Source organism: Oncorhynchus gorbuscha, linkage group LG23, assembly GCF_021184085.1.
Source record: "Oncorhynchus gorbuscha isolate QuinsamMale2020 ecotype Even-year linkage group LG23, OgorEven_v1.0, whole genome shotgun sequence".
Taxonomy (NCBI): Eukaryota; Metazoa; Chordata; class Actinopteri; order Salmoniformes; family Salmonidae; genus Oncorhynchus; species Oncorhynchus gorbuscha.
This window is the reverse complement of record NC_060195.1, coordinates 25,278,663-25,302,969: the sequence shown is the minus strand read 5'-3', so window position 1 is coordinate 25,302,969 and position 24,307 is coordinate 25,278,663. Positions and strand designations below refer to the sequence as shown.

At 39.6% G+C, this 24,307-nt stretch overlaps 2 protein-coding genes across 4 annotated transcripts in view; both read left to right on the top strand.

Annotated features, from left to right (window-relative positions):
* The first annotated feature begins 827 nt into the window (after positions 1-827).
* On the top strand, positions 828-5,350 carry LOC124011693 (C-X-C motif chemokine 14-like). Its single transcript, XM_046325178.1, has 4 exons — positions 828-1,148; positions 2,169-2,274; positions 3,951-4,064; positions 4,534-5,350. Exons 1-4 carry the CDS (start codon positions 1,082-1,084, stop codon positions 4,547-4,549), a joined length of 303 nt encoding a protein of 100 aa, XP_046181134.1. The 5' UTR covers positions 828-1,081; the 3' UTR covers positions 4,550-5,350.
* A 1,919-nt stretch (positions 5,351-7,269) lies between these two features.
* Positions 7,270-24,307, top strand: part of LOC124011692 (protein FAM13B-like) — a 71,936-nt gene continuing 54,898 nt past the window's right edge. For all 3 annotated transcript variants that reach the window (XM_046325175.1, XM_046325177.1, XM_046325174.1), the window contains exons 1-2: positions 7,270-7,514; positions 23,547-23,708. The gene's annotated coding sequence lies outside the window, so the exon portion shown is untranslated. The remainder of the gene's footprint in view (positions 7,515-23,546; positions 23,709-24,307) is intronic.

The window sequence follows — 24,307 nt, the reverse complement described above, 5'->3', positions numbered from 1 at the left end:
TAACATTGTTTATCCACAAATGTTCCAAATAACTGTTTCACTATGACGAAGACACAATATGCCAACACGTCTACAGTCAATCACTTTTCAATAGGATGTTATAAGAAGCATGACTTCAGTTGGCTGACTATAAATTGCTATTTTGAACTTTTATTTGGTTTTGATACCTTTTCAAATAAAATAGCACTCTGTTGTTCTATGGTATATGATCAAGGAATGGGGACAATTAATGGGAATGGGCATTCTATACAAATGTTTTCTCATCAATTGCAATTATACTGTATGTCCCTCTATCAATGATCATCTAATTACTTCCAGATGTGTCAGTGTTTCAATCTTTCTCGGGAATTTAAACAGGATAATCCCTTTGGAACGTCTTTGACGTCTCTAAATTGCTGGAAAAGTCTTGAGACGGCACCAAAGTACTATTTCAACACTACTGTGATTATAAGACATGTTTGCCTTAGAAACATGTGTCAGTAGATTCAATCAGCATGAAAATACATATTTGGAATGGAGAGGCAGTGTGGGCCATGCACAAATGATCCTACACTGTTAGAATAGTTTGTGGAAAGTTGCTCTAGCTGTCCCAGGCAACTTTGAAAATCAGCATAATAACTTCAATCAAATATATAATTAGTAAATCAAATAATTAGTAGGCTAATCTAATTCTAAACTTTCCATTTTCCGCTCCTTCTTTAGTGTTTTTTCATAACTATTCCACTCTCTTTTATGTATTCCACTTCTCTTTTTCAAGTGTTTGATTCGTTGGCTGGCTGTGCATATTAATGAGATGGGACAGAGCTGGTTTTTAAAAGCTGCTGCTCAACAACATGTAGGGATAAAAGGCAAGAAACGCGAGTGCCGTCAAATGCGGATTACATTTAATCTGATCTGAGCGCTCGGGACCTAAGGAGTTCGTCAAAACTCGAGAGTATTCGGAAGAATAGAGATCAAATACTGTTCCTCCTGTCATCTCTGAAGTTAAGGAGCGAATACAAGGAAAGTGTTGTTTGAGTGATTTTTACTAAGCGAAACCAGTCGGGAGGTCCGAATCTGAGGTTCATCATCAGCAGACAAGATGCATCGTTGTACAACAGCAGCGTTGCTTTTGTTAATTATTGCTTTATATTCCCTTCAAGCAGAAGGTAATTATCTATTACTATTTGAGTAATGAAAAACGTGTTTTAAGCATTTTACATGTTAAACTGATGGTAATGAGTTTTTAAAAACAATTGGTTGGTTTGGCAGCCAAATTGTACCTGTAATGTTTGACAATTGTCATTCATTTACCATCTCCAAATCTGCTTGCTCACTTTTGGCAACAGTAGGCTATTGTTGTTTATAACCATTGAGTTATTACTGTGTTGTACTTCTTGGGTTGTTTTGTAAAATGTTGGCTTCGTTCGCTTGTTGTGTTCACCACTCACCCACAGTCTGTAGCCAGGTTACTCTGTAGCAATTTTATTCTTCATAGTTTTACATTTATCCAATTAATGGTGGTTAGCCGGTGCTGGTCTTCACCTAACAAAACATATTACAGTTTTGAAACTGCAGTAAAAGTGCAGTAACTGCACTCAACTGTTGTATTTTGGATGCAGTAATTGAAGAATAACTGCAATGTACGCAGTTGAACTGCAGTTATACTGCACTGTAACTGTAGTTACACTGCAAAATTACCTCATATGTTGGACAAGTATTTGTAGCATACTGAAGTTATACTACAGTGTACTGCAGTCATACTGCACTCTGACTGCAATCGTTTTTTTTCTGATTAGTCTTGGTCAGTGATCGTGGTTGATGATGAGAATTGTAATGCATTGAGGAATTGGAGATGGTTGATGAGGTCGCCTTGAAGATGTGGGTCACAAGTTCCATAGTGAGCACGAGCCTGGCCACATGCATGCGCGGGAAACAGCGCGCCTTGATTTACAGTGGAGATAATAATGACGTTTTACTGTTTTACACTGCCGTTACTGAGCCTTCTTAAATCGTTCTCTTTGTTTTATTCCATTACATGTTTAGTGAGTACTAGGCCTATGCTGCACCTGGCAATCTGTGTGAAGTCAGGAAATCATACCAGAGAGCTAGTCTACAGATGGTTGAAAACGTTCAGACCAAAGTGTTTATTTGAAAGCTTTTATAAAATACATCTGTTTTCTTCACAGCCTACAAGTGCAGGTGCACAAGAAAAGGGCCAAAGATTCGCTACAAGGATGTGCAAAAGCTGGAGATTAAACCCAAACATCCTTTCTGCCAAGAGAAGATGATATTGTGAGTCTTTCTTTGAATCATTTATCTCTCTCTTGCTCTCTCTCTCTTTCTGCATTGCCATTGTCAATCCGATGTTCTGTTTGTTTCAGAGATGTCATTGTGTGCTATTCTGTTTGTTTGCCAAATGCAGTGTCTTGTCTAAATAGTCACTCTGATGTTCTAATCTCCTACTGTATCAAAGCAGCTGATTGACCTATAAATATATTGCTCTGGAATGGAATCTGATAACTCCTCAATCTAGAAATTCTTGAGAAAACCTATTAGCTTAAATTAGACAGTAAATGATGGTCTTTGTCCACATGCACCATCCAGTCAACCTATTATTCCCTATCATTTGATCTATTACTTTTAAAGCATTGCTTGCTCAACTGGACCACAGCACAGACAGCTACTGTTGTCGGTGTGAGTGGCCTTGGCATCCAATAGGGACTTTTCCTCTCCAGATAAGAGTGACTGTTCACCTCTTTTTGAGGGTTCCAAAGGGAATTGTATCGCCCTATACTACTGCATGCATCAGACCCCATTGTCAAATAGACACTGATCTTACATTTGAGTCATTTTCGGTGGAAGCAGACCTTACTTTTGTAAAAGGTCACATACTCTATCGCCATCTGCTGTTCACTTGAGGTATCACACAGAAATGTGTCCCCATCAACAGCATAGAAATACCTTGAAAACAAATGTTGTTTTATCCTGCTGTTATGGAGTATAGTACATTGCTCTCAATATGATCTTAAGACTTTAGAGTCTGTCCAACAAAGAGTTGTGTTGGCCCTTGGACTATTAAACTGCTATTTACTGCTTTATTTACTGCTGTCCTGGGGTCAATGTGATAAACTTCATAATCAGGCAGATTAATGCCAACCAGTTAAAGCAGGCCTGCTTGCATAAAATGGTGGGGCCACTGACATCATTGTAAATTGAGACTCAGCAGGCTCCAGAAAGAGTGCGTCTTCTCTCCTTTGTTGGCTGGCATTGGGTCACATCTCAGAATTTAACATTCTGGGGGGGTGGGGCATCCAAACTGTCACAGCAGCGCTTCCAACTCCAATTTAGGAGTTAACCAAATTAACCAAGACCTCTTTTGGCTGGGCAGGTTAATCCTTCACTAAGAAGCAGACACACTAATAAGAGATTGATTTGAGAAGCCCCTGCATAGCTCTGGGCACAACATGACCGGCCGAAATATGCCATAAAGACAGACTAGTATCTCTAACTGCTGCTCTGAATGTCAATGGGTTCATCTGGCCATGCTCAGAGATCATGTATAGGCCTGCCCACCCAGTGCTGTTTCTAAAACCTGTTCATAGTACCCCTCCATGAGTGTTTAAATCAAGATGTCAGAGATCATGTATAGGCCTGCCCACCCAGTGCTGTTTCTAAAACCTGTTCATAGTACCCCTCCATGAGTGTTTAAATTAAGATGTCAGAGATCATGTATAGGCCTGCCCACCCAGTGCTGTTTCTAAAACCTGTTCATAGTACCCCTCCATGAGTGTTTAAATTAAGATGTCAGAGATATAATGTATTAAAGTTATTGCAGTATTCTTACCACATTGCTTGGGTTGTTATAATTACTTTGCAGCTAACATTAACCAACATCGCTTATGATTCTAAAGCAGTAAAGTGGATTAGCTATTTTCTCTTACACTTTTCCTCGCTTCTTTGTTTGTCAGTGTCACCATGGAGAATGTGTCACGCTTCAAGGGGCAGGAGTACTGTCTGCACCCCAAACTGCAAAGCACCAAAAACCTGGTCAAGTGGTTCCGGATCTGGAAGGATAAGCATAGGTGAGAGGTCATCCCACTCCATGAACTAAAGTTGTAAGAGTACTGCTGTTGCATACAGATATATGATCTTATTTTAATCACCCTGTTGCAGGAGAACTTTACTGCAAGGCAGGAAATGTAAAACTTGTGGTGTATTTGAGATTTAATAAGGCTTCTGAAGTTTTCATCATTAATTATAATCTACATAATAATTCACATTTCCTGTTGCTGCAGGATCATTTTCCTGCTGTAGCAAACTGGCTCAAATTAAGATCCTACATCTGTACTGCAGTTGAAACACATTTAGCATTTTGCAGACGGTTATGTTACACACTGCTTTATAGGAACAGAACTGGCACCTATTGTTCATAATACGAACTATAGTGGATTATAGTGCTATTGAAAGTTTGGTTATAGGAATCTATATGGCTATGTCATTTTGTATGATATTTGGCTGTATTTAACACTTTTTTTCTTGTCTCCTTTGTAGGGTGTATGAAGCTTAACATATAGATGATGTATACAAAGGGAACAAGTGGGGGGAAAAAAACATTAAGACTGTTTTTGTGAAGAACAAGACATTATCTCCCAGCAATCAGTACTTGGTCTTGGAGTGAGATTTATCAAGCAGTGATGTCTAGTTTGCTGGTGCCGTTTAAGTTGGCCATCAGGATAATTATTGTTACTCACTTAAGTCATTTCAACTGTAATAATGGTCATATTTCTCCAATGCCAACGTTCAAGGCTGTGAAAGAGGATACAGGAGGAAATGCTATGGAAGAGGTCCTTCATTAATAATCTGGCCCAATGTGTTTTTCTTTCGAATAGGACATGTTTTGTACGCCCTTGAACCATGTGTTTATTCTGGTGACTACAGTATGTGGATGACTTGTAAGATGAAAGGAGCATAGGGTTCTTGTTATTGTACCAACTGGGAGTAATCCTGCTGTATCTTGCTGTGCACTCCAGAAGTGTCAAACATAGCACACTGTATACGTGTCTAGCGGATGTGATGAAGATAATTATTTAAAAACAACTCTATGTATATCATTCATTTTGTACATTTGAGTCCATTCAAAGGGAATAGTGTAGAAGAGAAAGAAACTCATTCAGATGACTAGGTCAATGTCATTTTAGATGTCCTTGGTGCCATTTCCGTTCCATTATGCAATAAATCAGTTGTAGGTTATTATGAGGGGTATGTAAAGTCAGCCTGTTCCTTTAGATCTTGTAAGACATATATTTTCTGTACCTGGTAGGAACTATTGTAAACAGCTATTGTATAATAAATTGTCCATTTTGTTGTATTTTGTATCATTTTCCTGATGTCTTCAGTGTTCTTCTGCTATATTTTACAAAGACTGGAGTTCATCAATATGTTCCATTGTAGAAGAAACTCTTATGGAAAAGTAATCTTATCAAGATATATCTAATTGTACATCATAAGAATCAAGACATTGAATCATGAAATTGTTACTAAACACGTGGTTGATTATAAAGCATTTTCGTGATAATATCCAATACCTTTCTGAATGATAACCTTCAGGAAGGTGTGGTTATTTTGTAAGCCATTGATATACATTGTTACAATGACGGTTACATTTTTATTTCACCAAACAGAATGCCCAATATACATTTTCTTCAAAGAAGGTGCATCCTCATTTTATATATACATATATCAATAAACATTTTGTAAATAGACCAATAGCCTATGTTAGTGAGAATGAATTCATCTCAGACTTTCTAGTGTAATGTATTGTATTATTGAGTTTTTGTTGTTTTGCTATTTAAATGTTCATTCGGTAAGAGAATTTTGGAGTATCTGTTTGGACTGACCCACCAAGCACACATTACCAAGCACACATGTCAACAGGCACAGCTATATAAAACATTCTAAGGGGTGTATGTCAACAGGCACAGCTATATAAAACATTCTAAGGGGTGTATGTCAACAGGCACAGCTATATAAAACATTTCAAAAGCACTGTCTAAAACATCCCTTTTATTGTTTCCTTGATATTGTATGTTAGTTGCTAAATCAACGTTGTATTTTCACTCCACACATCTATGAGCTTTCAAACAGCCTAAATATCAAAACATCAGTCCATTTGTTATCGCTAAATGGTGCTGTGGTACTTAATGAACTGGTCACTGAGCCAACCCTCTGACAGAGCAACAAAAACACTACACAGATTAGAAACAAATAGTCTTTCCTTATTTTCAGTGTATCTCAGACAGGACCCAACACACAGACAGCACACGTGATTATATCACACTGCAACTTTGCATTTGCCTTTCTAGAAATGCAGAGATGTCTGCATCACAAACACTGTTTTAGAAAATTGAATTGTCTCAAATAATAAACAAACAATGGAACAAGTTTGCGATTTAAATCTGGTAGGGACACATGAAGAACGCATTGAGATTATGGTTGTTGTCTTATTTAGCAGGGCAACAACAGCAAAAACTATCTAGTATTTTCCCCAGTAGATGGCGCAATAACTCTTTCTATGTGATCATTGTGGACAGTCCCAAATTATTACATTTCAAATCCAAGATACACAGTCTGTATCAAATAAAGTAATCTTTGGTTTGTAATCATTTCGAATCTATTGATCGAATATAGGTTGGGACAGTCTGAAAAGTAAAACCTTTTAGCCCGCCGTCACCAGTGCATTTTCAAGTAGTAGCTAGTTATATGTTGTAATTATTATTTTCAGGCCATATAATTTAATTTGTTAAAAATGATATGTGAACGAGTGCAATTGTATGTATAGACAATTTGACACTTGCATATTTATTCATATGGTCAATTATTTTTGTAGGCAGCATTACTGTATGTACATTTACCTGAAAAACACCTGGTAAACATTCAGATTGTCTAAACTGTGACTGTCTCTTCAAAATGTGTAATGCCAAAATATAGCTAGATATGATATATTCTGCATTTGAGTCGTCTGCAATGCTGTTAGTGTATCTGTCATTCAGATGGTGGTGTTTGCCTGCTGCTACTGATGTGAGATGCGATGTGGATGAATGAGGAAGTTTTCAATTTGGTTGTCTGGTGGTGCGTCTGGGTAATATTCATTAGAGCACAACGTAGACAAACGTTAAATAAAATGTGCACTATAAAACGAAAACAAGCTGTTATTATTGGACAAGTTAATGTAGTCCCTTCCTGTTTCAGTAAAACACAATCGTTTGGTGCCTTATGAATACAAACCTGTTCGATGGGAGAGGCGGGGATAACATTTGGCAGCTTCATTTCTTGTGGGTGTGAGCTACGAACGGCATCTGAATTTTAACAAACAGGAACCGAATTGTTTTCAAATAGCTAGCTGTGTTTTCGACATTGATTGTTTGCTAATATCTGTTTCATTTGATCAAATTTGTCGTCCGTTAAGACGTTAATTAAAGACTCAAAACGAGAATTGATGGTTTTTGCTCTCCGTTCCTGCTGGATTTGACCTGGTAGGTGCACAACATTTGCAAGCCAGTTTAGCTAACATCGTTAGCATGCTAGCTTACATTTCCTAATTATGTGTACATGTATTTTTTTGCTGTTTGTTTGACTAAATAATTGCATTGTTCTGTAGACACATTCACAGGCAGTGTGATGGTTATGAATTTGGCAAAACGTCTTGCTAAAGATGTTCATTGTTTTCATTTAAACCATTGCCAATAATTGCATGCTAGCTAGCAAACGTTGGCAAGCTTGGAAAAGCAGCTTTTGCTAGTTAGCTTGCTAACTTAAAGGGGAATTGAAACACTAACGTTTGGCTTTAGAACACCAGCTAACTGTAAATCGCCATATTGGCATTGTTGCATCATCGCTAGGAGAGTTTTGGAATTCCTGAATTTACTGAGACCATGACCTCTGCGTACATTTAATGAACATACTTTGCTGGTGTCAAACCATAAATGAAAACATGATACATGTTTTGAAAGATGAGAAACGGTCCTTTCAAATGATGACAGTGCAGGAGCTTTCATCTTTCCAAGTCCGTCCATTAGACTATGTTCACCGAAATTCACAAATTACAATATGCTATAGAGACTTCTGATTATTCACTGTTAAGGGTTTATACACATTTTCCCTGACTTCTCTATGAATTTTGACCACATTTTCATGACTTATTATAGCCTCCATAGAGAAAGTTAAGATTATTGACACTGGAAGGCTGCTGTGTCTGATCCCATGTAGACCTGCCGTTGTGCCCTTGATCAAGGCACTTAACCCCCCACAAAGTAGAACACAAGTAGCACACACGCAGCACACAGACACTGAAGGGTGTTTCTGAAAATGGCTGATACTGTAGATTAAGTGATTGATAATATTTAAGTGTTCCTTCATGAATGACATTAACAGAAATTACGAAACTAATTTCCATGACCTTCCAAGTTGTCAAATGAGGTTTGTAACAGCGCATCGTGCACATACATACTGCCACATTTTCAATCTGCGCAATCTCAAACAGCCCACTGTCACGCACAGATTCAGACTAGTGGCAAATAAACTTGAACAAAGCAGAATCGGAAAATTCATTCCCACTCTCCATTGCTATTTAATGTAGATCCTGCCGTAATTCTGTTTTGATCAACCTTTTTTTGCATCTGTAGCCGGCGATAGGCTACTGTTTGTTTGTTTTAAAGAGGAACCGGTACACAATTCCCCCCAAATTAGAGGGGCCCGTACAACACTCTGGCCCAAGTCGCGCACTGACAATAGCACCACATCAATCAAATGGTAATCAGTCAAGAAAAAACACCTGTGAAAATGTGTCTTATACGCCAAACAACTCCTAAATGCACAACTTTCTAATGCTGGGTTTGTCAAAGTGGGATCTGAGGTAGTGCACGGGGTCCGCAGCCAGATTTAAAAAATCTATAACCTTTTTTAAAAATGAATATTACTAGGAGATTAAACAACTTTTGGCCAAGCTATCAGTGGAATAAGTTTGTAACACGTGCAGTATACTGAACAAAAATCTAAATGCAACAATTAAAAATATTTTACTGAGTTACAGATCATATTAGGAAATCAGTCCATTTTAAATTCATTAGGCCCTAATCTATGGATTTGACATGACTGGGAATACACATGCATCTATTGGTCACAGATACCTTAAATAAAAATATCAGGAAACCAGTCAATATCTGGTGTGACACATCTCCTTTGCATAATCAGGCTGTTGATTGTGGAATGTTGTCCCATTCCTCTTCAATGGCTGTGCGAAGTTTCTGGATATTGGTGTGAACTGGAAGACGCTGTCACACACTTCAATCCAGAGGATCCCAAACATGCTCAGCGGGTGACATGTCTGAGCATACAGGCCGTGGAAGAACTGGGACATTTTCAGCTTCCAGGAATTGTGTACAGATCCTTGTGACATGGGGCCGTGTATTATCATGCAACATAAGGTGATGGCGGTGGATGAATGGCACAACAATGGGCCTCAGGATCTTGTCATGGTATCACTGTGCATTGAAATTGCCATCGATTAAAATGCAATTGCGTTCATTGTCTGTAACTTACAGTGCATTCGGGAAGTATTTGGACCCCTTGACCTTTTCAACATTTTATGTTACAGCCTTATTCTAAAATGGATTAAATGAATAAAAAATACTTTTCAATCTACACACAATATCCCATAATGACAACTAAAATGAGTTTTATAAATTTTTTCAAATGTATTAAAAGTAAAAAATAGATAGTCTCTACATAAGTATTCAGACCATTTGCTATGAGACTCAAAATTGAGCTCAGGTGCATCCTGTTTTCGTTGATCATCCTTAAGATGTTTCTACATCTTGATTGGAGTCCACCTGTGGTAAATTCACTTGATTGGATGGGATATAGAAAGGTGCACACCTGTCTATATAAGATCCCAAAGTTGACTGCATGTCAGAGCAAAAACCAAGCCTTTGAGGTCAATGGAATTGTCCTTAGAGCTCAGAGACAGGATTGTGTCGAGGCACAGATCTAGGGATAGCCCACTAGGAGTTAGCCAAAAGGTACCTAAAGGACTCTCAGACCATGAGAAACAATATTCTTTGGTCTGATGAAACCAAGATGGAACTCTTTGGCCTGAATGCCAAGCGTCACACCTGGAGAAAACCTTCCCTACGGTGAAGTGTGGTGATGGCTGTATCATGCTGTGTTTATGTTTCTCAGCGGCAGGGACTGGGAGACTTGTCAGAATCGAGGGAAAGATGAACGGTGCAAAGTACGCAGAGATCCTTGATGAAAACCTGCTCCATAGTGCTCAGGAACTCAGACTCTGGCAAAGGTTAATCTTCCAACAGGACAATGACCCTAGGCACACAGCCAAGACAACAAAGAAGTGGCTTTGGGACTTGAGTCTTTGAATGTCCTTGAGTGGCCCAGCCAGAGCCCGGACTTGAACCGGATCAAACATCTCTGGAGAGACCTGAAAATAGCGATGCTCCCCATCCGACCTGACAGAGCTTGAGAGGATCTGCAGAGAAGAATGGGAGAAACTCTCCAAATACAGGTCTGCCAAGCTTGTAGCGTCATACCCAAGAAGACTCTAGACTAATTGCTGCCAAAAGTGCTTCAACAAAGTACTGAGTAAAGGGTCTGAATACGTGTGTGTGTATATATATCTAAACCTGTTTTTGCTTTGTTATTATGTGGTATTGTGTGTAGAGGGATTAAATCAATTTTAGAATAAGGCAGTAACGTAACAAAATGTGGAAAACATCAAGGGGTCTGAATTCTTTCTGAATGTGCTGTATGCTTGCCCATACCGTAGCCCCACCGCCACCATGGGGCACTCTGTTCACAACGTTGACATCAGCAAACCGCTCGCACACACAACACCATACACATTGTCTGCGGTTGTGAGGCTGGTTGGACGTACTGTCAAATTCTCAAACAACTTTGGTGTCTGCTTATGGTAGATAAATTAACACGTTTCTGGCAACAGCTCTGGTGAACATTCCTGCAGTCAGCATACCAATTGCATGCTCCCTCAACTTGAGACATCTGTGACATTGTGTTGTGTGACAAATCTGCACATTTTAGTGGCCTTTTTATTTTGTAATGATCATGTTGTTTAATAAGCTTCTTGATACGCCACACCTGTCAGGTGGATGGATTATCTTGGCAAAGGAGAAATGCTAACTAACAGGGATGTAAACAAATTTGTGCACAATTTGAGAGAATTAAGATTTTTGTGCGTATTGAGAATTTTGGGGGTCTTTTATTTCAGCTTATGGAACATGGGACCAACACTTTATATGTTGTGTTTATATTTTTTGTTCAGTTTACAATACAATGTAATATTATTAATCTACAGTTTGTTCTCAACCCTGGGAACCAAGGGTCTGGGAGGCTCACAGGGATATTGGTATCCACAGTACTTTCAACTGAAAACGTATGTACTTAAAAGCACATAAAAGCTTTAAAACAGCAAAGTTTTCTCTCTGCCCCATGACAAAATATTTAGAATTGCAGGAATTTAGCTTGAAAATTTCTCTGATAAGAGGCGGGCCTTTTTAAATGGTCTTTCCCTGGGCCTGAGACTTGGTTCGTCCAGCCATGCACTGCAGACGTCATACTAAAACTCCTTGTAGACATAAACTTGAGTCAGATTTCTTTTTAATGTTCTGATCAAGAGGGGTCCCTGATGTATTTGCTATCACAAAAAGTTTGAGAACCCCAGCCTAATGAAGATATATAAACTCTTAGAGCATATTGAGTCATCCTTATTTTGTAAAGATTGATCATCTGAAATCAGAATGGTATTAGCTTTTACTGTGAATGAGGTACAGATGTTTTAGTGACTGGTGGAATGTACTACTCTGCTATGTTCTGTGATCTGACACGCTGTTATCTTGCTAGCATATTAAACACATATGCACCAAAACATATTCAAATGTAGTCTTACATTGATAAGGAAAGACACACAAGTAATATAACTAGAATAAAATAACTTTATTGAATGAATAAGGTTAGGGAAATTCATTCACACCTGAAAACAAAGTTAAATCATGCTATCATAACCATAACAACCTAGGTCTGGAGTTTACATACACCTTAGCCAAATACATTTAAACTCAGTTTTTAACAATTCCTGACATGTAATCCTAGTAACAATTCCCTGTCTTAGGTCAGTTAGGATCACCACTTAATTTTAAGAATGTGAAATGTCAGAGTAATAGTAGAATGATTTATTTCAGCTTTTATTTCTTTCGTCACATTCCCAGTGGGTCAGAAGTTTACATACACTCAATTAGTACTTGGTAGCATTGCCTTTAAATTGTTTAATGTTTTGGGTAGCCTTCCACAAGCTTCCCACAATAAGTTGGGTGAATGTTGGCCCATTTCCCCTGACAGAGCTGGTGTAACTGAGTCAGGTTTGTAGGCCTCCTTGCTCGCACACACTTTTTCAGTTCTGCCACAGATTTTCTATAGCATTGAGGTCAGGGCTTTGTGATGGGCCACTCCAATACCTTGACTTTGTTGTCCTTAAAGCCATTTTTTTCACAACTTTGGGAGTATGCTTGGGGTCATTGTCCATTTGGAAGACTCAATTGTGACCAAGCTCCAACTTCCTGACTGATATCTTGATATGTTGCTTTAACATATCCACATAATTCCTCATGATGCCATATATTTTGTGAATTGCAAAGCACCCCCACAACATGATTCTGCCACCCTCGCACTTCACGGTTGGGATGGTGTTCTTCTGCTTGCAAGCATCCTTTTTCCTCCAAACATAACAATGGTCATTATGGCCAAACAATTGTATTTTTGTTTCATCAGACCAGAGGACATTTCTCCAAAAAGTATGATTTAAATAAGACAATTGGCTTTTACAACTTCTTCTTGCATACATTCCACTAAGTCTATAGCCTAATAAGCATTTGGCTGTGCCCGCTATAAAATCTGCTCAACTGTGAATGGACCAATAAACTGATTTGAATACAGGAACAGTCCGAATGGGAACAAATTAAAAGCTTGCAAGAAAAGGGGAAAGACCAGTGAGAACCTGAGCTACTGCGTGAAGACTAGGATTTATCTTTGCTCGTAGCTATGTATGGTATGTATGTCTGTGTCATGTGAGGGTGTGATTGTCCCTCAGCCCTGTTTGCAGCCACAGCAGCATGTTGTCCAGTCTCTCCAGCCCCTGCCTATCCTTGTCAACGTGGGGGCAGCTATTGACTGCCTGGCTCACAGGAGACATGTCTATAGTGTCGTCCTCCTCACAAAGGTCTGAGAGCTGACATCCATCACAGGGTCCTACAGAGTGAGTATTTAAAATTAAAAATTAAAAACAAATTTTATATATAATCTGCCTAATAGTACATTCAGTTACTTTCCAGTCAAAAAGCAGAGCTGAGAGGGACCACGTGGTGGCTCTAACTTCCTCCAGCTCCTCCATTTCAATCTCATCCTCTTTGTCTTCGTCTTCCCCAAGTAGCACATATAAAGGGAATCATGAATGGAACGGAGTTGTACAAGTTATCAATCTGCTTGCAAGGTGGAAAAGTTACATTTTATTATCCAAAGGTTTTAATTTGAGAACATAACAATGTAATCTGATAGTCCATAACTGAAATAATGTGATGTACGCATGTAAGTAGCTGTCATGAACCAGATACACCAGGATAGTTTAGTTACCAAGCTGACTACCAGCATTAGATTTCAGAAGTCGTTATAGATGGGTATATGCTTTTTGTTGTTGGACATAACACTAAAATCACCATGAAATCAGCTTTGTTGTTGTTGGAAAATCTATTTCCCATGCATAAATAGAGGCACATTTGTGATCATATCCCATTTTAAACTAGGTTTGAAATGATTCAGTTTTTGTCTATTTCTATATCTGTTAGGGATTCAGCCGCTCAAGGACAAATTGTCCCATGGCGAAGTGTAATTGTGGACCCCTGTCATAAGGGTTTTGCTTCAGGCTTAGGCTACATACATTCTTGCAATGAACATCCAGCAGGCTTACTATTGTTAGTTAGGATTCCTATCACAGAACTTGATATATTATGTTGTTTTTATGTAGTTAGCTAGCTAGATAATTACTATAGCTTGTCTACTCGCCTTGTTATCAATTTAATTTCACAGACTAATCTATCTGAAAAAATAAAGTAAAAACAAATTGTTTCTCACCTTTATTGATTACCTGATCTCAGTAACTGAGCTGTCAGTTGAGAAATGTTTCAGGTCCAGTAGAGGAAAGGTGCCTGCCAGTGGCAGCATTCACTTTCAGTATCCACGCTAAAACTCACATTTTACTCACTCCTACCAGCGAGGCATTGGCGTCAGTTGTTAGTATGGAAATTCAAGATGGCGCTACCCAGACTTCTAATAAACATTGTTCAAAATACAAAATATAGAGATCTTTCTGTTACAAGCACATGTTTAGTATTAGTGGATTGAAAACATTTCTTTGCTTAGATCTACTTCCTGAAGTGTTTCCATTACCCTTTAGCAACCTAAGTCACAAATATACTAACCAGCAAGCTACCATCAGCCCTCCAAGAGATTGCTAGCTACGTTTTTAATTTTGGTTTAGTATTAATGTTAATATTAGACATAGCTATGACATGACCCCAACGTGCATTTTAGTTTCCTCACAAATACTTTTTTATATTTTTTATTGTACGGTTGATGCCTGAAATATGATGGAATGGTCACTCAGAATAGTCTGCAGTACATAGGCAAGTCTCCCACATCAACAATAATATTTAGCTTAAAAGCTTTGTTGTCATGTTTTATTTTTTATTTTTTTTCTTCTTTGTATTATGTTTTACCGGATCCGACGTGTTATATTCCCCAACATTAATTTCCCATTTCCACAAACTTCAGTGTTTCCTTTCAAATGGTATGAAGAATATCCTTATATCCTTGCTTCAGGTCCTGGGCTACAGGCAGTTAGATTTTGGGTATGTCATTTTAGGCCATTTCTTTTTAAGGGGCTTAAGAGGTTTTAACAAATTACATCAATAAGGGATCATAGCTTTCACCTGGATTCACCTTTATTTAACTAGGCAAGTCTGTTAAGAACAAATTCTTATTTTCAATGACTGCCTAGGAACAGTGGGTTAACTGCCTTGTTCAGGGGCAGAACAACAGATTTTTATCATGTCAGCTCGGGGTTTCGATCTTGCAATCTTTCAGTTACTAGTCCAACACTCTAACCACTAGGCTACCTGCCGCCCATACATTTTAGAATGGCAGGACAGGAACATCAAGTCACTAAGTGCTCAGCCTCCTGCCATGTGAGATTGTTGTTGCTAGAGGATTGTTTTGTAATGGAAACGGGCCAAGCATAACCAAATCTGATCAGATTCCCTGTCGAGCCTAGGACAGGACATCCCTAAAGCCTGAAACCGATGAGTGTGAAACTAACCTGCTAACCCAAGAGGTTCTCTCAACAGAAAAAGGTGAGCCTTAGAATAACTACCCTTGCCTGGGTAGGCCTATATCCAAAGGGGTACAGGCCATTCTTGTGATCAGATGCTTGTAGAAGATGCGTTGAGGTGTCCTGTACTTTAAACCTGCTGAATGTCTCTGTTCAGATTACATTTTTTTCATATATAGCCCTTCGTACATCAGCTGATATCTCAAAGTGCTGTACAGAAACCCAGCCTAAAACTCCAAACAGTAAGCAATGCAGGTGTAGAAGCACGGTGGCTAGGAAAAAAAACAAAAACAAAAGAAAGGTCCTCTTCTGGCTGTGCCGAGTGGAGATTATAACAGAACATGGCTAAGATGTTCAAATGTTCATAAATGACCAGCATGGTGAGAGAGAGAGAGAGAGAGAGAGAGACACTCTTAGATTCACATGGGTAGGCAGACCGTTCCATAAAAATGGAGCTCTATAAGAGAAAGCCCTGAAAAACCTTGAAATCAGCCCTTGCTTTGACCACTGCCTAAATCAGCTGTCTATCAGGCCAGGGGATTTCTCTGCTTGGTTTGAGCTCTCCTCCTGGTCTTGGTTTGCCACTCCTTACCATCACTGTCCCTGGCAGCGTAGATGGACAGTCGTGAACCAGGTGGTGTCACCGGTATGAATTATCCCCTCCACATACTGTAGCTGTTGTGACTGTCTATCACTTTGTATTGAGTGAAAGTGTTCCTATGTCTTTAGGCTTATATCTTGTCGTGATAACTAGACTCATGAAATAAGTTATTTGGATTGTTTAGCTTTATAAGTGAAATGTTAGAACCTGATGTAGTCTGTCTGTAGGCAGGGAAGTGTTTGACAGCAGAAGATTAACATGTTGGGATGAAGCACCATCTGACAACTGCTACATTGAGGCCATTTTGTTTTCCTGTTGAGTGGAGAGAGCAGTGGAGTTGAAGGCACAGGATTTTTCTTAACTTCTTAAAGCGTTGTTGTTTAAGGGCTTGTAATTTAAGCATTTCACTTATGTAAGTCTGTTGTATTTGATCCCACTATGTATGAAGCACAGCAGACTTCCAAGCCTTCTGTACCAGTAGGATCCAAAGCTTTGGATGCTTCTTTGATGCTCTTAGAGGGCGACTTCAATTTAAATGTTTTGTAAATTCAGGAAATTACTTTTAAAATGTTCCATCTGGAAAATTCTGTATGTATTTACAGTTTGTTTCAAATGATTATCCTGTTCTATCTTGAGTTAGTGTATTTAAAATGTAATGATCCCACTACTGCTCAATGGAGATGGATTCTGTTGTAACATTCCAGACTTTGATCTGCCTAGTGTTATGTTAACTGCCTCTTGTCACAATGACTCATGCCTTGGTGAGGCACTTACCATTATTACAATTCAGTTGTTACTTCCTTTGAGCCCTCTCGGCAAGATGGCAAAGTGAGCTTCTGTCTGCAACGTCATTCTGTGTAGTTTTGTCATTGTCTTGATTTTAGTAGGTTCAGGTGAGGTTAGGGTCATTTCGCGTTAGGTATTAAATTCACACCCACAAATATCCAGCTGTTGTTTTGAAAAAGCTTTGCCTATGTTTTAAGGCAGTGGTTTCCAACTCCAGTCCTCTTGTATCCCCAACAGTACATGTTTTATTGTAGTCCCAGACAAGCACACCAGAAGCTTTTTCCATATCATTGATTTGACAATGGTGTTTTTTTTTACGCTGATTTTATTTTATTTGAGCAAGAAGTGATAAAGTCGATGCTTAATCAATAGTCAGAATGTCATTGTTTTAAGGCAAGCAGACCAACACTGCTAAGGAGCAGGCATTTCATGTCTACACCCACACCTCAAGCCTTCACAGATGGCTGACATCCGTATCAAAGATGGAATTTGTATGCAAATTCAACAATATGATTCGCTCTGCCCATGCTCAGACAGTAAGATGGCATTGTGACTGTATGAGACACTGAAGTAGCCGGAAGGCACACTAGGTCCCAACTAGAGGTCGACCGATTAATCGGAATGGCCGATTTAATTAGGGCCGATTTCAAGTTTTCATAACAAATCAGAAATCTGTATTTTTGTGTGCCGATTTGCCAATATTTGATTTATTTATTAATTATTCTTTAAAAAATAATATATATATATATATAATCTTTATTTAACTAGGTAAGTCAGTTAAGAACACATCCTTATTTTCAATGATGGCCTAGGAACGGTGGGTTAACTGCCTCGTTCAGGGGCAGAACGACAGATTGAATATGGTTCATTATTTAGGCTAAATTGATTTTATTGATGTATTATATTAAGTTAAAATAAGTGTTCGTTCAGTATTGTTGTAATTGTCATTATTACAAATACATTTTTAAAAACTCGGCCGATTTTAATCGGTATTGTTTTTTTTGGTGTTCGGCGTTGAAAAATCATAATCGGTCGACCTCTAAATCAAATCAAATCAAATCAAATTTATTTATATAGCCCTTCGTACATCAGCTGATATCTCAAAGTGCTGTACAGAAACCCAGCCTAAAACCCCAAACAGCAAACAATGCAGGTGTAAAAGCACGGTGGCTAGGAAAAACTCCCTAGAAAGGCCAAAACCTAGGAAGAAACCTAGAGAGGAACCGGGCTATGTGGGGTGGCCAGTCCTCTTCTGGCTGTGCCGGGTAGAGATTATAACAGAACATGACCAAGATGTTCAAATGTTCATAAATGACCAGCATGGTCAAATAATAATAAGGCAGAACAGTTGAAACTGGAGCAGCAGCACAGTCAGGTGGACTGGGGACAGCAAGGAGCCATCATGTCAGGTAGTCCTGGGGCACGGTCCTAGGGCTCAGGTCCTCCGAGAGAGAGAAAGAAAGAGAGAATTAGAGAGAGCATATGTGGGGTGGCCAGTCCTCTTCTGGCTGTGCGGGGTGGAGATTATAACAGAACGTGGCCAAGATGTTCAAATGTTCATAAATGACCAGCATGGTTGAATAATAGTCTAGTCCTAACCAGTTGTCTGTTTCCATATGCTTACTCAGTAAGATCTACAGAACAATCTATTGCCAACCTGTATACATGTATATAAGCACTGTAACCTGAAACTTTTATGTACAGGCAGCCCAATTCTTTTTTTTCACTAATTGGTACTTTGACCATTCAGATCAGCTCTTCTATGAAACTATGTGAATGGTCAGAAGAGCAATTTGTGGAAAAAAGATAAGAATTGGGCTGCCTGTGTAAATGCAGCCTCTGCCACCCTGGCCTCTGGTTTAAATAACAAGCCCTTCTCATTCCTGTCCCTGAACTTCTTGGCGCACCCATCCCGTTAGCGGGATCATTTTCGTCAACATCTGCTGAATTGCAGAGCTCCAAATTCAAATTAAATTACTAAAAATATTACATTTTCATGAAATCACAAGTACAATATAGCAAAACACAGGTTAGCTTGTTGTTAATCCACCTGGCATGTCAGATTTTAAAAAAGCTTTGCAGCAAAAGCTATCCAAGCGTTTATGTTATGACATCTCTCTCAGCACACAAAATATTAAACAGCTAGCAGCCAAGTAGATTGGTCACGAAAGTCAGAAAAGCAATAAAATGAATCGCTTACCTTTGATCTTCGGATGTTTGCACTCACGAGACTCTGTTACACAATAAATGTTCCTTTTGTTCGATAAAGATTATTTTTATATCCAAAAACCTCCATTTGGTTGGCGTATTTTGTCCAGAAATCCACAGGATCGCGCAGGTCATAATGGGCGAACAAAAATTCCAAATAGTATCCGTGAAGTTCGTAGAAGCATGTCAAACGTTTTTTATAATCAATCCTCAGGTTGTTTTTACAATAAATAATCGGTAATATTTAAACCGGAACATAGCTTTTTCAATAGGAGAGAGAGAAAATGTCTGCTCCAAGCTGTTGCGCATGCAAAACATTTACATTTACATTTAAGTAATTTAGCAGACGCTCTTATCCAGAGCGACTTACAAATTGGTGCATTCACCTTATGACATCAAACTCTGCCGGCACCCAGACATCCACTGACGCGAAGAGATCGTTCTCGCTAATTTTTCAGAATAAAAGCCTGAAACTGTCTAGACTGTTCACACCATGTGGAAGCCATAGAGAAAGGAATCTGGTTGATATCACTTTAAATGGAGGGAAGGCATGCAATGGAACAGAGGATTCAGGAAAAACAGAACTTCCTGCTTAGATTTTTGCTTAGATCATTTCTGTTATACTCAGACAATATTTTGACAGTTTTGGAAACTTTAGAGTGTTTTCTATCCTAATCTGACAATTATATGCATATTCTGGGCCTGAGAAATAGGCAGTTTCATTTGGGTACGTTTTTCATCCAAACATCAAAATACTGCCCCCTACACTCAACAGGTTGAAGTATCTAGTTATTAACGCCATGGGAGGATCAGGCAACAGTAGCATAGCCTCCCTGGCCCATCCCTACTACCCCCTGTTGTATCTCTCTCTCTACCTATATTATTGACACTCAATTAGAAAGTAGTAGTCCATTGGCAATAAGAGTTCAACCTCAGGAAGAGCATTCGGGTCAACTGTAGTGTTGACATTGCAGACAGGGTCTCTCTGTCAAAGTCCTCCTAACCTATATCCTTCTCCCATCTTCCCTCCAGTCAATACCACACTGCCCTGTTGTGAAACCTCTGTCAATGTCTCCTGTTCTCTTTCAATGCCAGTACCACTGAGAGGTTAGGTGAGGCAGTACTTTGTGGTCACCTCAGCCCTACAATAGTAATCTGGCGAGGTGGAAGTCAATGACTTGGGTGTGTTTTAGTCATCATACCTCGTCTCCGTTGTGCTCTCTACTTGCTTTCAACACTGCCACCAACACAACCCCTTCATCACTTCTGGAGATCAGATAAGAGAAAATCACATGTTGGTGTTTGAATAAGGTATTGATAGTGTAATGGATTGGACCTCGAGTCTCAATGGAGTCGTGAGCTTCTCAAATGACCATAACCTGTCAAACTCCCAGGATTTCAGCAGATTAAGTTCAAATTAAGTAGCATCGAATAGCCCCCGTGATATGCAACTTTTCAGGGAAGTTAGGAACAAATATACACAGGCAGTTAGAAAAGCTAAGGCAAGTTTTTTCAAACAGAAATGTGCATCCTGTAGTACTAACTCAAAGAAGTTCTGGGACACTAAAGTCCATGGAGAATAAGAGCACCTCCTCCCAGCTGCCCACTTCTCTGAGGCTAGGAAACACTGTCACCACCGATAAATCCACTATAATTGAGAATTTCAATAAGCGTTTCTCTACGGCTGGCCATGCTTTCCACATGGCTACCCCTACCCCGGTCAACTGCCCAGCACCCTCTACAGCAACTCTCCAAAGCCCCCACCATTTCTCCTTGACCCAAATCCAGACATCTGATGTTCTGAAAGAGCTGCAAAATCTGGACCCCTACAAATCAACCGGGCTAGACAATCTGGACCCTCTCTTGCTTAAATTATCTGCCGCATTTCGCTACACTCGCATTAACATCTGCTAACCATGTGTATGTGACAAATAAAATTTGATTTGATTTGAAATTGTTGTAACTCCTATTACTAGCCTATTCAACTTCTCTTTCGTATCGTCTGAGATTCCCAAAGATTGGAAAGCTGCTGCGGTCATCCCCCTCTTCAAAGGGGGTGACACTCTAGACCTGCTACAGACCTATATCTATCCTACCCTGTCTTCGAAAGCCAAGTTAACAATCAGATTACTGACCATTTCGAATCCCACCATACCTTCTCCGCTATGCAATCTGGTTTCGGAGCTGGGTGCACCTCAGCCACGCTCAAGGTTCTAAACGACATTATAACCGCCATCGATAAGAGATATGACTGTGCAGCCATATTCAACGACCTGGCCAAGGCTTTCGACTCTGTCAATCACAACATTCTTATTGGCAGACTCAACAGCCTTGGTTTCTCAAATGATTGCCTCGCCTGGTTTACCAACTACGTCTCTGATAGAGTTCGGTGTATCAAATCGGAGGGCCTGTTGTCTGGACCTCTGACAGTCTCTATGGGTGTGCCACAGGGTTCAATTCTCGGGCCGACTCTCTTTTCTGTATACATCAATGATGTTGCTTTTGCTGCTCGTGATTCTCTGATCCACCTCTACGCAGAAGACACCATTCTGTATACTTCTGGCCCTTCTTTGGACACTGTTAACTAAGCTCCAGACCAGCTTCAATGCCATAACTCTTCTTCCGTGGCCTCCAACTGCTCTTAAGCAAGTAAAACTAAATGCATGCTATTCAATCGATCACTGCCTGCACCTGCTCGCCCGTCCAGCATCACTACTCTGGACGGCTCTGACTTAGAATACGTGGACAACTACAAATACCTAGGTGTCTGGTTAGACTGTAAACTCTCCTTCCAGACTCACATTAAGCATCTCCAATCCAAAATTAAATCTAGAATCGGCTTCCTATATTGCAACAAAGCATCCTTCACTCATGCTGCCAAACATACCCTCGTAAAACTGACCATCCTAGCGATCCTCGACTTCGGTGATGTCATCTATAAAATAGACTGCATCCAGTTTGTTGGAGGCTATCACAGTGCCGTCCGTTTTCACCAAAGCCCCATACACTTGCGACCCTTACGCTCTCGTTGGCTGGCCTTCGCTTCATACTCATCGCCAAACCCACTGGCTACAGGTTATCTACAAGTGTCTGCTAGGTAAAGCCCCGCCGTATCTCAGCTCACTGGTCACCATAGCAGCACCCACTCGTAGCACGCGCTCCAGCAGATATATCTCACTGGTCACCGCCAAAGCCAATTCCTCCTTTGGTCATCTTTCCTTCCAGTTCTCTGCTGCCCATGACTGGAACGAATTGCAAAAATCTCTGAAGCTGGAGATTCCCATCTCCCTCGCTAGCTTTAAGAACCAGCTGTCAGAGCTGCTCACAGATCACTGCACCTGTTCATAGCCCATATGTAAACAGCCCATCTATCTACCTCATTCCCATACTGTATTTATTTATTTAGCTCCTTTTGCACCACAGTATCTCTACTTGCACATCCATCTTTTGCACATCTACCATTCCAGTGTTTAATTGCCATTTTGTATTTACTTCGCCACCATGGCCTATTTATTGCCTTAACTCCCTTATTTGCACTCACTGTATATAGACTTTTTAAAACTTTTTTTTCTACTGTATTATTGACTATGTTTTGTTCTTTCCATGTGTAACTCTGTGTTGTATGTGTCGAACTGCTATGCTTTATCTTGGCCAGGTCGCAGTTGCAAATGAGAACTTGTTCTCAACTAGCCTACCTGATTAAATAAAGGTGAAATACATTTTTAAAATGAAGTTGCAGCGATGAGACAAGACAGTAACTACTACTAATTGGGGACCATGAAATTTGGGAGAGAAAGGGGTAAATAAAAATAAGACAATGTGTTTAAACATGTAATCTGTGAATGCCTGAAATCAATTATCTTGTTGTTGTTAACCAAATGATGTTGCTACTGTGAGACTGACATACAGGCATGACTGATGGCATGAAAAACCCATGTTTTAAGTTGGCAAGAAATAGTCATGAATGTTCATAAAATATGCTGTGCATATATCAGCACATCTCTTAATTTTAGATAAAAGATTACCACTTATCTTAGGTAAAACAAATTAAATGTGTTTATCTGAGGGTAGCCTTTGAAATGTGGAACTTACACAATTGTCAACAACATAATAAAACATCTGATTGTCTTAATAAAAAGCTTATGGATATAACGAATAGATTAATTAGTTGAAACAAACAGCAGAAAATGTCCGTACTTTTTATTTTATTTGAATCCAAATATGAAAGTGGGCTTGATGGGTATATGAAAGCTCCTAACCTGCTGCGTAAATTCTCCTAACCTGATAGGAAATCAAAATTTTAACATAAATTGTATCCCATCTAGACAACCCTATAATGGTCCCACATGATCTTGCCTCCTACCTGCCTTCCATCTTTTGAGGACATGTATATTCATTGTTCGAGCAACCATTTGACTATCTTCTCAATATAATAGAACGTCTTGGCCCTAACGAAGCAGCTTATTTCAAACACTTTATTTTCTTAATCTCCATTTTCTCCTGCAGCTTAGCTACTGAAGTCCTGATCAGGATTCGCGGTCTGTCAATGAGGAACTACAGGCTCATCTTTTGCCATAACCTGAAGCAGCCATAGATGACCATTCGATTCACTGCTAGTGAGTGGTGCTGAAGATAAGGTGAACTACTGGGTGTTTTAAGTGCTGAACGGTGAGTAAAACATTATAGGTTTGTGTGAGCCATTGAGCTAACATTTTTGTCCACATGTTTAGAACAAATGGAGAGCCACAACACACTGATGTGGTTGAATAGAGGCTGCAGTCAGTCATTGACGTGTGAATGGGTCAGATCTGGATATGTTTTCAGACTAATATGCCCTAGGCTGACCTGTATTATAAACTGGGTGGTTCGATCCCTGAATGCTGATTGGCTGACAGCCGTGGTATATTGGACCGTATACCACTTATTTTTACAGCTGTAATTATGTTGGTAATCAGTTTATAATAGCAAATATGCACCTCTGGCGTTTATGTTATATTGGTAATATACCACGGCTAAGTTCTGTATCCAGGCACTGTGCGTAAGAACAGCCCTTAGCTGTGGTATTTTGGCTGTATACCGCACCCCCCCGAGTCTTATTGCTTAAGTAGAGCCATTCTTTAGGGAGGTTGCTGGCCTGGGTACTGTGTGTTTGTTTAATAGGGCACAGAACACTGAAACCCATCACTGAAATGTGGCCTAGCTAGTGCTCCAAGCCCAAGCACCTGCTCCCATTAACATTGTAACTATCTATGCTTGTTCTGATGGCT

What these genes read in the sequence shown, in the direction of transcription:
- LOC124011693 (XM_046325178.1), top strand. Translation starts at nt 1,082, where the DNA reads ATGCATCGTTGTACAACAGCAGCGTTGCTTTTGTTAATTATTGCTTTA. An exon ending in ATATTCCCTTCAAGCAGAAG is followed by an intron (nt 1,149 to 2,168) that starts GTAATTATCTAT and finishes TTTTCTTCACAG; the next exon opens with CCTACAAGTGCAGGTGCACA. An exon ending in TGCCAAGAGAAGATGATATT is followed by an intron (nt 2,275 to 3,950) that starts GTGAGTCTTTCT and finishes TTTGTTTGTCAG; the next exon opens with TGTCACCATGGAGAATGTGT.